The 18,354-nt window shown below is 44.6% G+C and overlaps 1 protein-coding gene across 1 annotated transcript; it reads left to right on the forward strand.

Moving 5' to 3' along the window:
- The first annotated feature begins 15,317 nt into the window (after positions 1–15,317).
- On the forward strand, positions 15,318–18,114 carry LOC119325952. The gene is made up of 2 exons (XM_037599673.1): positions 15,318–16,634; positions 17,885–18,114. The coding sequence occupies exon 1, from the start codon at positions 15,397–15,399 to the stop codon at positions 16,561–16,563; it is 1,167 nt and encodes a 388-aa protein (XP_037455570.1). The 5' UTR covers positions 15,318–15,396; the 3' UTR covers positions 16,564–16,634; positions 17,885–18,114.
- Positions 18,115–18,354: the final 240 nt, after the last annotated feature.

The following is an 18,354-nucleotide window of genomic DNA, read 5'->3' on the forward strand; positions in this document are numbered from 1 at the left end:
ATTTTATTTGGAAAATTAAAGTCCATCCAAACATACATGTGTTCTTGTGGCTAATCTTTAATAACAAAAGTCTGACTAGAGATAACTTAGCTAAGACAAGGCATGTAGATGATCTTACCTGTGTGTTCTGTAGCGAACACGAGTCCATTTATCATCTTTTCTTTGATTGTGTTCTGGCCAAAGAAGTTTGGTCTATTCTTTCGGATTGCATTGATATTTCTGTACCTAGCTCTTTCTTACCTATCTTTAATATCCCTATGGAAACAGAGAAAGAAATATGAGGCTGTTATATTGTTACATCTGCTAGCTACCTTGTGGCGCTTATGGTTGTTCCCAAATGAATTTGTATTCGAGGGCGAAAATGGGGTGCATACTGGATTTGGTTGGATACTGATCTGTCAATGGAAGATCTTGTGTACGGACGCCCATGGTGCTCTTCTTCTGCGATGCTTAAGACTGCTGGATCACCGGCGAGGGGAATTGCCTAGAATAGCTTGGCGTAGCGACTAGTTTGGGGCCTCGATTTACATATTTTGTGCTGCTTTGATGTCATATTGTCGAGTGCCACTCTTTTTGGTTGTAATATTGGGTTACTGCTAGAACCCTTCCAGTTTAATTTGTGTCAGCTACTTTTGGTTGATCACCGAGAGTTGTAAAACATTTGGTGGCTGGTTCTTGCCTTGGCTTAATAAAACGTTGGGGCGGGGGAAGCCCCTACCTTAAAAAAATGGTGGCCCATGCAAACAATTTGGCCACACACGCGCCAACAAACGACAACTTCGACTTCCTTGCCAACCTTTTCCAGGAAAGTATACATGGCTTACACCGACTGGGCCCTCCGCAAGCGACCACCGAGTGCCCACCATCGTCACCAGCTGGACTCATTCCACCGCAGCTCCGACTCTACAATAACCCAGCAAACCACGGAACAACTCATCAGACCCACAGAAAAGAGCCGACTACTAGAGCTCGAGCCGCAGCCTAAACTTGCTTCTGTGGTGAATAAACTTGTTCTAAGCGCACCGCGCAATGGCTTACATTACATGTGCTAGCTAGCTTCTCATTCCGTTTCTTCTGGTGCCGCTAGAAAACATGTGTCCCTCTTTTAATTCCACTGAATTGAATTGTCCAGGTAGGGTACATGCAAAGAAAAATCGTGCTAACTCAAAAGGCAGCTCGTGCTCAAAGTTGAACTCGCCAAACAGAAGCGCAGATCCAATGTTGAATTCCGAAAATTACAACCCGGGTAAACATGTGTAGAAATTTTGTTCCCAAATACAGGACGGCGTCGTCTTTCTGTAGATCCATTTGTCAAACATGTTGATGGCGGCTAGACCACAGAATACTAGATGCCCATCATGGCCATTGGTGGGCGGTGGCACGCCAGAGCAGCACACCGTGCCTTACAGGTGATTCAGTTTTTTCTACGCTTTGTCATCCTGATGTCTCCTATTCTGAAGTTCTCTACATTTCTAAATGTGCATACATATGTATGTCGCTACTTGCTAGCTAGCCTGCACTATCTTCGTCTATTTCTCTAGCTTGTTTCTGCTAACAAGGCACAAGTTTTTATAGGAGAGAAGAGTAGTGAAATACTTGAAACAAAGAGCGAGCTTTCTCCATCAATCGCAAAGATCCAAAAAATGATTGGCATGTCCTATACATTGTGGTTGGTCGAGAACCTTTATCTACATTGAAACCGTTCTAGGACATATTATTTTCTAGAAGATATTCACAAATAAATGATTGTCCACATAGATGCCTTCTCATTCATATGCGATGCTTTTGCACAGTCCTTTAGCGGACATTTTAAAATTTGGTGAGCAAGCTCAACTCATTATTTTCCATGTCCATACTGTAATAAATTAAGTAACTAGCACTATTCCCAAAGAAGAACTAAAAGCATGGCCAATGCATAGCCTCAAACTGATGCCCCGCGGACCATGTAGGCTCGGATGTCAGAAAAACTTGGTTCGGATGGTACTATGGGATTTTCAGCAGGAGGCAGGTGCCTAGGAGGAAAAGAGAGTGGTCCTAAGATAAAAGGTAGAAAAAGTAGAGTAGATGCATGTGTACCCTATTTTTTTCATTTGCTTGATGAGACCCACCGGCTGATGCTTCCATTGCAGTGGGAAAACAAATGAAGGTGCCTGAACCTACTTTTTCTCATGGGGCAACTATATGGTGATGCTTTCATAGTTCCTGCGCTAACTAGCACTCGGATGGAAAGCAATGTATGGTACATGTATATGTCATCATGAGTAGATAGGTGATCAAATAAAGGATCATATGTTTGTCTCCTTGCTAAAAAAAGATTAGTACGAATTTATTCAAACATTAGTTGTGGGTACTCCCTCCGTCCGAAAAAGCTTGTCCCTTAAATGGATGTATCTAGCACCAAGGTAGATACATTCATTTGTTTTGGGACGGAGGGAGTACGTTCTAACTTTTGGGACATTGGCCAATAAGAAATAGCTAATCATTCCCCCACAAAAAAAATAGCTAATCATTGTAGGCATAAAATTCCCATCTACTTGTCTTATTAAGAACTTTTGGCATATTGGACTGCATGCGCGACCGTTTTAACAAAAAATACCACCCATGAACATAATTGACAAAGCTACCGAGGCATGAGGCCCGACAGCCGACACATGGCACATGCCGCCATAGCTGGAGGTGGCACGGCCTTCCGCCGTAGCCCGTGGCAGCATGTTGAACAGAATGAATCCCAAGTCTGATGGGGAACAGAAAATTGAAGAGGTGGGCCCTACCACCACAAGCTGCGGTAGCACCCTATGATGTGGATCCTGCCGCCATGCACCATGGCGGCAATACTGTTGCTGCTACTCAGGACTAGACAGCGCGCTGCAGTCCTATCGGTTGTTGGCATGGTTGGCATCGCCTTTTGTACCGAATGTGCCCCACCCAACGACATGAACTGGTTCCTAGGCAACGCTGATTCCCATGCACATCGAATCTCTCTTCATCATTCCCGCTTATTTTTTTCTGCCATCGCACACATTATCCGAGCCTATAAAATAAGCCATCGGACCTCTCTTCATCCTCCATCGAGCAACCTTCCTTAGCCATTTCTCCATTCATGACTGGTGACCGTTCCTGTGTTTTGCTCCAACGATGTCTCATTTGCTTTTGCCAGGTGCGGCAAGAATGCAGCGTGCTAGTAGGGGAAGTAAGCGTTTTGGAGAACTGGATAACACCTCACGTGTTGCTAAATGAAATTAAAATATATGAAAGTATTACCATACCACATTCAGCCTAGAGGTAAATGAAGGGCAGCTACATGCATTCAAATTCAATTATTTATTATTGAGAAACAAAAATAAAAATCAATAATGTGGAGCATTTTCATGTGCTTGATGATGTGGAGGCTTTGCGGGTGGTGGAAAGTGAGAAATGGAAAGTTGAATGGTTGCATGGTGCTTGACGATGTGAAGGGTGTGTGTGTTGTGTCAAGTGGAAAGTGGGGACATATGTGATTGGGTGTATAGGTTGCTCGTTAAGATAAACAAGACAGTGGGGATGAACTTCTTATGTATATAGGATTATTTAGTAGTGATAGCCACCTACGCAGTTGGTAAATGTTTGTCCAAGACTAATCTCCCAGAGAAGCTCCTGGAAAGGAACCCGGAGGAAACTCGACAAGAACTTTTGTGGTTGCCTGGAAGGTGGGACAGAATTGTTGAACTCAAATATATGCATGCGCGCATTACTGGGTTACCTTTTCTTCCTGGCCATCGAAAGAAGCAATATGAGGACCACATTAAGCTAATTGATATTTCATAATGCACCCAGTTAGACCATATGTTCCTTGTTCTAATTTGTATTATTGTTATTTATAATTTGCAGAGATACCCTAAAGACATGGAATTTTTGAACAAGGAGACCTTCAACTTTGGGTGGATGAACGTCATTTGGGGCCCTATACCTGAGGGGAGAATATCATGGCAAAGTTTTGCATCAGTGAGGGGTAGCGCGAGCTCAAAGAACGTGAGCAAGAACGTTGATGACTTTATGCTGAGCAAACGAGCTCAAAACATATCCAAGTGTCATGTTGCATTTGCGAAGGTGATGTTAGCTCTAAGCAAGTGAACGGCGACGATGATGACTTTATGCCAAAAAATTAGCCCAAAAGAAATTCAAGGGTTATGCAAACTCAAAGAGTAGTAGGTCAGGTAAGTGTGATGCATATGCCCATTACCCAAAGACATACACAGGTACATGAGTATCATAGTTGCCAGAAAGGATCGTCGGGTAGTTGATGACACCACCAGTGACGGAATTGGGGGCTAGAGCCCCAAGCATCCAGGGCATGTGTCACAATGGCTGGGGGACCTTGCGAAACACTCCACCGACGGGCATTAAATGTCTTCCCAGGCTGTCCCTCGTAGCCCGCCACAGGCCTATGAAGATAGGCCAAGACCAAGGCAAGCATCCTGAGCCATTTAGGGTAGTGTCTCATCGGTCAGACTGATGTGACCCGACCTTGGCTCGTACTTTGAACCAAAGGAGGACGGTGCGACACATTGCATCAAGCATAAGTATTCGAGCACCTAACACTCAATAGTGTCAGGTCATCCACTAACGATGATGACAAGTTGCACACAACGCCAACAACTCTGGATACTCATTCACACATGGTTAGATGACCACTGTGGTACTCCCGGGCCTATATAAGGGGAGGACCAAGGTCGCCTAGAGGACAAGGAAAAACACATAGCCCAACCAGCGCCAAAGCTCATCAGCGTACATCTACCAATCCCAAGGATAACACACAATAGTAGCATTCCCCCGAGGAAGGCGAGAAGAGTAGAGTTAGGAGTGCTCGGGAACTCCAGCTAGGACGCCGATCATCACTCATCGCACCCCGACCACCATATTATAACACCACAAGCACTTGTACTCCTCCATTCCATATCAATACCAATAAGAAGTAGGATTTTACGCCGACATGGTGACCTAAACCTATATAAAATCCATGTGTCTTTGTATGTTCTCTCACTCGTAGTTTGAGTAAGTGTTTTAGCCCCTGGCCGAACTCATAAATAAGGGGTATCCTTGATCCCCAGTGTCTTGAGTACACACTCCAGTATCTGGTGCGCCAGTTAGGGGGCTAAGGCTTTGCGACCCACATAAGCATCCACTTGGGGATAGTTTGACATGGCCAGCTGGTACCAGCAACTGCGTGAACTTAGCCTTCTCCCCCTAGAGATGAGCGGCCAGGTGGAAGACATAATCGGTGAAGGGCCTGTGGGGATGAGGACCCATAGGTATACGGTGGATCATCCATACGGCAACAGTATGACTCTAGCATCCACCCTGATAGCTCATGTCGCTAGCTTTCTATCAAGCTTCAGTTCGTCAAAATCAGAGTTCATTTGCAAAAGTAATGGGTGTTTTGGTCTTACCCGTTTACCTGGCGAGGCGGTTGTACCGCGTACTTTTGCAGTTCTCCCGCTCCCTCATTGAGCGGTACTATGGGACCAAGTTGAAGGAAATATGCCCTAGAGGCAATAATAAAGTTATTATTTATTTTCTTATTTCATGATAAATGTTTATTATTCATGCTAGAATTGTATTAACCGGAAACATAATACATGTGTGAATACATAGACAAACATAGTGTCACTAGTATGCCTCTACTTGACTAGCTCGTTAATCAAAGATGGTTAAGTTTCCTAACAATAGACATGAGTTGTCATTGATTAACGGGATCACATCATTAGAAGAATGATGTGATTGACTTGACCCATTCCATTAGCTTAGCACTTGATCGTTTAGTATGTTGCTATTGCTTTCTTCATGATTTATACATGTTCCTATGACTATGAGATTATGCAACTCCCGTTTACCGGAGGAACACTTTGTGTGCTACCAAACGTCACAACGTAACTGGGTGATTATAAAGGAGCTCTACATGTGTCTCCGAAGGTACATGTCGGGTTGGCGTATTTCGAGATTAGGATTTGTCACTTCGATTGTCGGAGAGGTATCTCTGGGCCCTCTCGGCAATGCACATCACTATAAGCCTTGCAAGCAATGTAGCTAATGAGTTAGTTACTGAATGATGCCTTACGTAACGAGTAAAGAGACTTGCCGGTAACGAGATTGAACTAGGTATTGGATACCGACGATCGAATCTCGGGCAAGTAACATACCGATGACAAAGGGAACAACGTATGTTGTTATGCGGTCTGACCGATAAAGATCTTCGTAGAATATGTGGGAGCCAATATGAGCATCTAGGTTCCGCTATTGGTTATTGATCGGAGACGTGTCTCGGTCATGTCTACATAGTTCTCGAACCCGTAGGGTCCGCACGCTTAAGGTTTCGATGAGAGTTATTTTATGAGTTTATGAGTTTTGACGTACCGAAGGAGTTCAGAGTCCCGGATGAGATTGGGGACATGACGAGGAGTCTCGAAATGGTCGAGATGTAAAGATCGATATATTGGACGACTATATTCGGAGTTCGGAAAGGTTCCGAGTGATTCGGGTATTTTCGGGGGTACCGGGGAGTTACGGGAATACGAGGAAGAAGGAATGGGCCTCATGGGCCAAGTGGTGGAAGAGAGGAGGCAGGGCGCGTGCCCCCCTAGCCCAAACCGAATTGGACTAGGGGGCCGGCCCCCCTTTCCTCCTTTTCCTCCCTCTCCTTCCTTCTCCTTCTACTTCCCTTCCTTCCCCTCTCCTAGTTGGACTAGGAAAGGAGGGAGTCCTACTCCCGGTGGGAGTAGGACTCCTCCCTGGCGCGTCCTCTTTTGGCCGTCCGCCCCCTCCCCCGTGCTCCTTTATATACGGGGGCAGGGGGGCACCCCATGATACACAAGTTGATCTTCGTGATCGTTTCTTAGCCGTGTGCGGTGCCCCCCTCCACCATATTCCACCTCGGTCATATCGTTGCGGTGCTTAGGCGAAGTCCTGCGTCGGTAGAACATCATCATCGTCACCACGCCGTCGTGCTGACGGAACTCATCCCCGACACCCTGCTGGATCGGAGTTCGGGGATCGTCATCGAGCTGAACGTGTGCTGAACTCGGAGGTGCCGTACGTTCGGTGCTTGGATCGGTCGGATCGTGAAGACGTACGACTACATCAACTGCGTTGTCATAACGCTTCCGCTTACGGTCTACGAGGGTACGTGGACAACACTCTCCCCTCTCGTTGCTATGCATCACCATGATCTTGCGTGTGCGTAGGAAATTTTTTGAAATTACTACGTTCCCCAACAGTGGCATCAGAGCCAGGTTTTATGCGTTGATGTTATTTGCACGAGTAGAACAGAAGTGAGTTGTGGGTGATACAAGTCATACTGCTTACCAGCATGTCATACTTTGGTTCAGCGGTATTGTTGGATGAAGCGGCTCGGACCGACATTACGCGTACGCTTACGCGAGACTGGTTTTACCGCCGTGCTTCGCACACAGGTGACTAGCGGGTGTCTGTTTCTCCAACTTTAGTTGAACCGAGTGTGGCTACGCCCGGTCCTTGCGAAGGTTAAAACAACACTAACTTGACAAACTATCGTTATGGTTTTGATGCGTAGGTAAGAACGGTTCTTGCTCAGCCCGTAGCAGCCACGTAAAATTGGCAACAACAAAGTAGAGGACGTCTAACTTGTTTTTGCAGGGCATGTTGTGATGTGATATGGTCAAGATGTGATGCTACATTTTATTGTATGAGATGATCATGTTTTGTAACCAAAGTTATCGGCAACTGGCAGGAGCCATATGATTGTCGCTTTATTGTATGAAATGCAAACGCCCTGTAATTGCTTTACTTTATCACTAAGCGTTAGCGATAGTCGTAGAAGCAATAGATGGCGTAACGACAACGATGCTACGATGGAGATCAAGGTGTCGTGTCGGTGACGATGGTGATCACGACGGTGCTTCGGAGATGGAGATCACAAGCACAAGATGATAATGGCCATATCATATCATTTATATTTATTGCATGTGATGTTTATCCTTTATGCATCTTATCTTGCTTTGATTGACGGTAGCATTTTAAGATGATCTCTCACTAAAAATTATCAAGAAGTGTTCTCCCTGAGTATGCACCGTTGCGAAAGTTCTTCGTGCTGAGACACCACGTGATGATCGGGTGTGATAGGCTCTACATTCAAATACAACGGGTGCAAAACAGTTGCACACGTGGAATACTCAGGTTAAACTTGACGAGCCTAGCATATAACAGATATGGCCTCGGAACACGGAGACCGAAAGGTCGAACGTGAATCATATAGTAGATATGATCAACATAGTGATGTTCACCATTGAAACTACTCCATCTCACATGATGATCGGACATGGTTTAGTTGATTTGGATCACGTGATCACTTAGATGACTAGAGAGATGTCTGTCTAAGTGGGAGTTCTTAAGTAATATGATTAATTGAACTTAAATTTATCATGAACTTAGTCCTGGTAGTATATTGCAAATTATGTTGTAGATCAATAGCTCGCGTTGTTGCTTTCATATGTTTATTTTGATATGTTCCTAGAGAAAGTTGTGTTGAAAGATGTTAGTAGCAATGATGCGGACTTGGTCCGTGATCTGAGGTTTATCCTCATTGCTGCACAGAAGAATTATGTCCTTAATGCACCACTAGGTGACAGACCTATTGCAGGAGCAGATGCAGACGTTATGAATGTTTGTGTAGCTCAATATGATGACTACTTGATAGTTTAGTGCACCATGCTTAACGGCTTAGAATCGGGACTTCAAAGACGTTTTGAACGTCATGGACCATATGAGATGTTCCAGGAATTGAAGTTAATATTTCCAGCAAATACCCGAGTTGAGAGATATGAAGTCTCCAACAAGTTCTATAGCTAAAAGATGGAGGAGAATCGCTCAACTAGTGAGCATGTGCTCAGATTGTCTGGGTACTACAATCGCTTGAATCAAGTGGGAGTTAATCATCCAGATAAGATAGTGATTGATAGAGTTCTCTAGTCACCATCACCAAGTTAGTAGAACTTTGTGATGAACTACAGTATGCAAGGGATGACGAAAACAATTCCCGAGCTCTTCATGATGTTGAAAACAATGAAGGTAGAAATCAAGAAAGAGCATCAAGTGTTTATGGTTGACAAGATCACTAGTTTCAAGAAAAGGGCAAAGGGAAAGAAAGAGGAACTTCAAGTAGAATGACAAGCAAGTAGTCACTCCCACGAAGAAGCCCAAAGATGAACCAAAGCCAGAAACTAAGTGCTTACACTGCAAAGGAAATGGTCACTGGAAATGGAAATACCCTGAATATTTGGTGGATAAAAGGATGGCAAATTGAACAAGGGTATATTTGATATACAGGTTATTGATGTGTGCCTTACTAGTGTTTATAGTAGCCCCTGAGTATTTGATACTTGTTCGGTTGCTAAGATTAGTAATTCGAAACAGGAGTTACAGAATAAACAGAGACTAGTTGAAGGGGAAGTGACGATGAGTGTTGGAAGTAGTTCCAAGATTGATATGATCATCATCGCACATTCCCTATACTTTCAGGATTAGTGTTGAACCTAAATAAATGTTATTTGGCGTTTGCGTTGAGCATGAATATGATTTGATCATGTTTATTGCAATACGGTTATTCATTTAAAATCAGAGAATAATTATTGTACTGTTTAAATGAATAAAACCTTTGATGGTCATACACCCAATGAAAATAGTTTGTTAGGTCTCGATCGTAGTGATACACATATTCATAATATTAATGCCAAAAGATGCAAAGTTAATAATGATAGTGCAACTTATTTGTGGCACTGCCGTTTGGGTCATATCGGTGTAAAGCGCATGAAGAAACTCCATAAAGATGGATTTTCAGAATTATTTGGTTATGAATCATTTGATGCTTGCGAACCGTGCCTTTTGGGCAAGATGACTAAAACTCCGTTCTCCGGAACAATGGAACGAGCTACTGACTTGATGGAAATAATACATACCGATGTATACGGTCCAATGAGTGTTGATGCTCGTGGCGGGTATCGTTATTTTCTGACCTTCACAAGATGAATTGAGCAGATATGAGTATATCTACTTAATGAAGCGCAAGTCTGAAACATTTGAAAAGTTCAAAGAATTTCAGAGTGAAGTGGAGAATGATCGTAACAAGAAAATAAAGTTTCTTCAATTTGATCGCGGAGACAAATATTTGAGTTACGAGTTTGGTCTTCAATTAAAACAATGTGGAATAGTTTCACAAACTCATGCCACCTGGAACACCACAGTTTAATGGTGTGTCCGAACGTCATAACAGTACTTTATTGGATATAGTGCAATCTATGATGTCTCTTACCGATTTACAACTATCGTTTTGGGGTTATGCATTAGAGACAGCTGCATTCACTTTAAATAGGGCACCATCAAAATCCGTTGAGACGACGCCTTATGGACTGTGGTTTGGCAAGAAACCAAAGTTGTCATTTCTTAAAGTTTGGGGATGCGATGCTTATGTGAAAAAATTTCAACCTGATAAGCTCGAACCCAAATCGGAGAAGTGCGTCTTCATAGAATACCCAAAGGTAATTATTGGGTACACCTTATATCACAGATCCTAAGGCAAGTTATTCGTTGCTAAGATGGATCCTTTCTAGAGAAGAAGTTTCTCTCGAAAGAAGTGAGTGGGAGGAAAGTAGAACTTGATGAGGTAATTGTACCTTCTCTCTTATTGGAAAGTAGTTCATCACAGAAATCAGTTCCAGTGATTCCTACACCAATTAGTGAGGAAGCTAATGATGATGATCATGAAACTTCAAATCAAGTTGCTACCAAACCTCGTAGGTCTTCCAGAGTAAAGATCTGCACCAGAGTGGTACGGTAATCATGTTCTGGAAGTCATGTTACTAGACCATGATGAACCTACAAACTATGAGGAAGCGATGATGAGCCCAGATTCCGCGAAATGGCTTGAGGCCATGAAATCTAGGATGGGATCCATGTATGAAAACAAAGTGTGGACTTTGGTGGAGTTGCCCGATGATCGGCAAGCCATAGAAAATAAATGGATCTTCAAGAGAAAGACAGACACTGATAGTAGTGTTACAATCTACAAAGCTCGACTTGTTGTGAAAGGTTTTTCGACAAGTTCAAGGTGTTGACTACAATGAGATTTTCTCAACTGTAGCGATGCTTAAGTCTGTCTGAATCATGTTAGCAATTGCCACATTTTATGAAATCTGGCAAATGGATGTAAAAACTGCATTCCTTAATGGTTTTCTTAAAGAAGAGTTGTATATGATGCAACCAGAAAGTTTTGTCAATCCTAAAGGTGCTAACAAAATGTGCAAGCTCCAGCGATCCATCTATGGACTGGTGCAAGCATCTCAGAGTTGGAATATACGCTTTGATAAGTTTATCAAAGCATATAGTTCTATACAGACTTACGGTGAAGCCTGTATTTACAATAAAATGAGTGGAAGCACTACCGCCTTTCTGATAAATATATGTGAGTAACATATTGTTGATGAGAAATGATGTAGAATTTTTCTGGAAAGCATAAAGGAGTATTTGGAAGGAGTTCTTTAAAAGAAAGACCTCAGTAAAGCTACTTACGTATTGAGCATCAAGATCTATTGAGATAGATCAAGACGCTTGATAAGTTTTTCAATAAGTACATACCTTGTCAAGATTTTGAAATAGTTCAAAATGGAATAGTCAAAGAAAGAGTTCTTGCCTGTGTTGCAAAGGTGTGAAATTGAGTAAGACTCAAATCCCGACCACGACAGAAAATAGAAAAGAGAATGAAAGTCATTCCCTATGCCTCAGTCATAGGTTCTATAAAGTATGCTATGTACCAGACCTATTGTATACCTTGCTCTAAATTCGGCAAGGGAGTACAATAGTGATCTAGAAGTAGATCACTGGACATTGGTCAAAATTATCCTTAGAGAAATAAGGAGATGTTTCTCGATTATGGAGGTGATAAAAGAGCCCGTCGTAAAAAGTTACAACGATGCAAGCTTTTACACCAATCCAGATGACTCTAAGTCTCAATCTGGATACATATTGAAAGTGGGAGCAATCAGCTAGAGTAGCTCCGTGCAGAGCATTATGGACATAGAATATTTGCAAAATACATACGGCTCTGAATATGACAGACCCGTTGACTAAACTTCTCTCACAAGCAAAACATGATCATACCTTAGTACTCTTTGGGTGTCTATCAAGCTTCAGTTCATCAAAATCAGAGTTCATTTGCAAAAGTAATGGTTGTTTTGGTCTTACCCGTTTACCTGGCGAGGCGGTTGTACCACGTACTTTTGCAGTTATCCCGCTCCCTCATTGAGCGGTACTATGGGACCAAGTTGAAGGAAATATGCCCTAGAGGCAATAATAAAGTTATTATTTATTTCCTTATTTCATGATAAATGTTTATTATTCATGCTAGAATTGTATTAACCGGAAACATAATACATGTGTGAATACATAGACAAACATAGTGTCACTAGTATGCCTCTACTTGACTAGCTCGTTAATCAAAGATGGTTAAGTTTCCTAACCATAGACATGAGTTGTCATTTGATTAACGGGATCACATCATTAGAAGAATGATGTGATTGACTTGACCCATTCTGTTAGCTTAGCACTTGATCGTTTAGTATGTTGATATTGCTTTCTTCATGACTTATACATGTTCCTATGACTATGAGATTATGCAACTCCCGTTTATCGGAGGAACACTTTGTGTGCTACCAAACGTCACAACGTAACTGGGTGATTATAAAGGAGCTTACAGGTGTCTCCGAAGGTACATGTTGGGTTGGTGTATTTCGAGATTAGGATTTGTCACTCTGATTGTCGGAGAGGTATCTCTGGGCCCTCTCGGTAATGCACATCACTATAAGCCTTGCAAGCAATGTAGCTAATGAGTTAGTTACGGAATGATGCGTTACGTAACGAGTAAAGAGACTTGCCGGTAACGAGATTGAACTAGGTATTGGATACTGACGATCGAATCTCGGGCAAGTAACATACCGATGACAAAGGGAACAACGTATGTTGTTATGCGGTCTGACCGATAAAGATCTTCGAAGAATATGTGGGAGCCAATATGAGCATCCAGGTTCCGCTATTGGTTATTGACCGGAGACGTGTCTCGGTCATGTCTACATAGTTCTCGAACCCGTAGGGTCCGCACGCTTAAGGTTTCGATGACAGTTATATTATGAGTTTATGAGTTTTGATGTACCGAAGGAGTTCGGAGTCCCGGATGAGATCGGGGACATGACAAGGAGTCTCAAAATGGTCGAGACGTAAAGATCGATATATTGGAGGACTATATTCGGAGTTCGGAAAGGTTCCGAGTGATTCGGGTATTTTCGTGGGTACCGGGGAGTTACGGGAATACGAGGAAGAAGCAATGGGCCTCATGGGCCAAGTGGTGGAAGAGAGGAGGCAGGGCGCGTGGCCCCCCTAGCCCAAACCGAATTGGACTAGGGGGCCGCCCCCCCCCTTTCCTCCTTTTCCTCCCTCTCCTTCCTTCTCCTTCTACTTCCCTTCCTTCCCCTCTCCTAGTTGGACTAGGAAAGGAGGGAGTCCTACTCCCTCCTCCCTGGCGCGCCCTCCCTTGGCCGGCCGCCCCCTCCCCCTTGCTCCTTTATATACGGGGGCAGGGAGGCACCCCATGACACACAAGTTGATCTTCGTGATCGTTCCTTAGCCGTGTGCGGTGCCCCCCCCACCATATTCCACCTCGGTCATATCGTTGCGGTGCTTAGGCGAAGCCCTGTGTCGGTAGAACATCATCATCGTCACCATGCTGTCGTGCTGATGGAACTCATCCCCGACACCCTGCTGGATCGGAGTTCGGGGATCGTCATCGAGCTGAACGTGTGCTGAACTCAGAGGTGCCGTACGTTCGGTGCTTGGATCGGTCGGATCATGAAGACGTACGACTACATCAACCGTGTTGTCATAACGCTTCCGCTTACGGTCTACGAGGGTACGTGGACAACACTCTCCCCTCTCGTTGCTATGCATCACCATGATCTTGCGTGTGCGTAGGATTTTTTTTTGAAATTACTATGTTCCCCAACACAAGTACCGGTCCAACTATCGCCCGAGGTGTGATTTTCCCTCGGTTTTGGCAGCATGCTCGGGAGGTGGCCTAGCGGTTGTTCCGGCTATTTCTAAATAACCAATATCCATCGCTTCGGCGCGACCCGTTTGGGAGGAAGTCATGTAGCGAAGATCAGAGACCAGCAGCTCCACGTCCACTGCAAGAGCATACTGGAGCATCACATCCTTCAGGATGGTAGCCGAAGCAATCAACAAGGAAGGCAATGAATCCTGACAAAGAGTCTTTATGTTGGACAGTGCCTCATGGATCTCATATGTTGGTGGAGGCTCAACAATCGAAGCCTAAGAATGAGCCAGCGGCCGAGCAGAACATGGAGCATGCAGCGGGGGTACTGGCTTGCACCCATCCTGTGCACGGTGTCTCGAGCGGAAGCATCGGTTACACCAGATGGATCCTTGCATCTTGGTGCCCGATGGACTTTTCCAAAGCAACGAAAACGCCTGTTTCTAAGCCACGCATGCAGGCGCCAATATATTAGTACACGATCCATCTACCAAACTACAAAAATCCAATTCATAATGTTTCAACATTTGTTAATTATGAAAAGACCCGGACGAAAACCATTACAAATAGATCACACACGAACTACTCACATGGCATGAAACCCCACAACCGCACAGGGGGCCCGCCAAACTGTTCGAGTGCACAACAACACCAACCCCGACACGGCTACCACGCAAGTGACCCGACGAGAACACCTCGACACAAGACATCGGGCTCCTCCCAAACCACAACTACAACCCAGTCCAAGAGGACGAGTCGAGAGACGGATATCATCCATCAAGCAGCCACCTACGCCTTGCATATGTCACCACTCTTGCCTTTGCCGACCTTCTTTGGTTTGCCCCTTATTTGGCTTCCCCATCTGGAGGCAAGCAATCGACATGCACAAACCTCCGTTTAATTATTTATTTTTTGTCATGAAGAACAAATGTTGAACAAATTATGAATTGGCTTTTTGTAGTTTGGTAGATGCATCATGTATCAATATATTTGTCAAAATAATATTCGAAGTTATTTGGGTTTCTTCTTTGATGAAGTTAATACTATATGGGTTCTGATGGACGCTGCTTTGACATGGGCAGCGAGTGGATGGAAATGGGCCGTTGGATGTTGTTTGGATGGCAGGGATTGGATGGTAACTAGACCAGCACACCAGCCAAGTTGAGTTCATTTGACAATCCCTGTCCGTCCACCACACCACCGGAGACAGACACGCCGCACCCAACGCCACTCGAATTCCCCATCGCCCGCGGCCGCCGCCGCCGCCGCCGCTGCTCCGCCGTCGCGGCGCCATGCTCCACGTCCGGCAGCGCGTCCTCTCTCGTCTCATCTCCGCCGCGCCCTCTCCTTCCACCACCCCACTCCTCTCTCTCCACCGCCTCCTCTCCGCCGCCGCTGCCCCCCGCATTTCGCCAAACCCTAGCTTCGCCGTCGACGACTACCTCGTCGAGACCTGCGGCCTCACCCGTGCCCAGGCACTCAAGGCCTCCACCAAGCTGTCCCACCTCAAGTCCCCCGCCAACCCCGACGCCGTCCTCGCCTTCCTCGCCGGCCTCGGCCTCACCGGCGCCGATGTGGCGGCCCTCGTCGCCAAGGACCCGCGGTTCCTCTGCGCCGGCGTGGAGACAACCCTGTCCCCCGTCGTCGTCGGTCTCACCGGGTTCGGTCTATCCCCTTCTGATATCGCGCGCCTCGTCTCGCTCGCCCCGGGACAATTCCGCCATAGATCTGTCGTCTCCAAGCTGGAGTACTACCTGCCGCTCTTGGGCTCCATCGACAACTTGCTCCGGCCGCTCAAACACGGCTCCTGCTTCCTCGGCTCCCACCTCGAGAGGGTGGTCAAGCCCAATGTAGCCTTCCTGCGGGAGTGCGGGATAGGTGCTTGTGATATTGCCAAGCTGTTCATCCGAATGCCGAGGATCATCATAGGCAAGCCAGAGCGCGTCCTGGGGATGGTCGCATGCGCCGAACGTATAGGTGTGCCCCGTGGCTCTGGGATGTTTAGGCAGGCACTGCATGCTGTCGCATTTCTCAGCGAGGAGAAGATTACTGCCAAAGTGGAACAGTTGAAGAAGACATTGAGGTGGTCGGATGCCGATGTTGGCATTGCTGTGTCCAAGTTGCCGACTCTGCTGAGACGGTCAAAGGACGTGCTGCAGCTCAAGTCCGAGTTCCTCCGCTCTAAGGTGGGCTTGGAACCGGCGTACATTGCTCATCGACCCGCTATGCTCACTTACAGCCTGGAGGGCCGGCTCAGGCCCCGGTACTATGTTATGAGGTTTCTTAAGGAAAATGGATTGTTAAGTCACGGCAGAGACTACTATAATATGGTGGTGGCCAGCGAGAAGGTATTTGTGGAGAAGTTCATATGCCCCCACGAGCAAGCTGCACCACACATTGCTGAAGACTATGCAGCCACTTGCATAGGGGAGGTGCCTGCTAGATTCAGATTTACATGAACCAAGAACAGGCTATGAAAATGGGTAGCTGCGTGTGCAACAACAAAATTTCCACTCATCGTATTAAGCTGGTAATTCATGATTAGGTGTTCTTTTCATGACTAAATTTTGGTTTTGTTGTGTCCAATGCTTGACATTACTGATAACTTGATTTCTGAACCCCAATATGTTGATAACTAAGAGAGTGTGACATCAGGGCATTCTGCAAATGCTTTCAAGTATTAATTAAGAGTATGTCTGCACACTGTATATCTTTATGTTCTCAGTGGCAATTGCAGCTTTCAATGCAATCCTGAATCAATTTATCTTTCCATGAAAAAGGGTTCTCAATATGGCCATGAAGATGATACGAAGTCCCAAAATTTGTTTAACTTTTTTTTGCGGGAATAATTCTGGAGTTGTTGATGGCCACAACATGTTGATCACTGCTGAGGTTGCAGTTTTGACAGTCTGTTAGTTGCTTCCTCTAGTCCTTCAACTTAGCTGAATGTCTTCATTCTTCATGCAGTAGCTTTGTTTATAAAATATTAACTGTTGTGAAAGCAGGTCACTGTTTTCTAGGAGTAGTACTTTGTATCAGTTTTGTCCTTTATTTTTCTCTTATATTCTTGGTTGGCTTACTGGCTGATGATGCTTTTTCTGGGACCATCTGATGCAAAAACTGAATAATAGTTAGACAACAATGAGACGGAAGGAGTAATAGTTAGACAATGATATTATTAAATTTGTTAACTCGTTGTTGCGAACAATTTAATTATGTGATCTAATATATCTGATTATGCTTCTAAGCTAGATACCCAAATTTTCCGGACCCATGCATAGTTTTTGTTGGCTGGGAGTAGTTTTATTTTCATGCTATCTCTGCCATGTTATGTCAAGGATGGCCTTATGAATTGTTTCTGTTATGAATAGTTTTTGTTCGCCATCCGCACATAATATTCAGACAGGCTCTATAAGTATGTATTTCGTTCTGGTATCCATTGGGCATTATCTTCAGGATCACTGCATGATAAATGTATAGTAATTTTCGTTCAGAGCTAGTGATATCTCTGCGTGTTTGTACATTTGTTAGCTAATGCCTTTGGTTGAATTGTTTTTTCAACCGTAAACTGTATTGGAGGCCCCAATAGTACTTGAGTCTGTTTTACAGGTAACCAAAGTATCTACCTGGAAGTTATATCCATGAACCTTGGAGCAAATTGTATGAATGTCCACTGTCAAATTGATTTCCCCATTAGCGTTCATCCAAACTATGCTGCATGGTGATGTGGGTAGGTTGGTGGTTGGTGACAGTTTCCTTGTTTGATTGTGATGTTAGCAGGGCCTGTTGATAGATGACCGGCGCCAATTCAGTGAATGTCAGGGATTCAGCTGAGTTATTGACCGACGCCAACTCTGTTACAGTACGACCTTCTCATGGTATGATGTGCGCTTCGTTGATAGCTTGTGGTTTCCTCTTATGTAGATCAGATTTTGTTGATAAACCTGATTTTCCTGAGTCTATAATCTAGAGTCTGATTCCTAAAAAAAAAAGTGTCCTGACTCTGTCAAGCGAAGCATGTCTTATTGTATTTTGGGTTTGCCTCACCCTCACCGTATTTGAGATATTTCTTTTTCTTAAGTTTTACAAATGTATTGTCTGGCGAGCGAGCGGCAACAGGTAGTGAATTGTGCTCTCAAAATGAAATCTGCAATGGTCAGCTGTTATGTAGAAATCCTTGTATGGGTGGTTGATGGTCCGTTGAGGACGTCCATTTCATTTCCTTTTGTCATTGTTGTCCTACCCATTGC

Source organism: Triticum dicoccoides, chromosome 6B (genome assembly GCF_002162155.2).
Source record: "Triticum dicoccoides isolate Atlit2015 ecotype Zavitan chromosome 6B, WEW_v2.0, whole genome shotgun sequence".
NCBI lineage: Eukaryota > Viridiplantae > Streptophyta > Magnoliopsida > Poales > Poaceae > Triticum > Triticum dicoccoides.

What these genes read in the sequence shown, in the direction of transcription:
- LOC119325952 (XM_037599673.1), top strand. Translation starts at nt 15,397, where the DNA reads ATGCTCCACGTCCGGCAGCGCGTCCTCTCTCGTCTCATCTCCGCCGCG.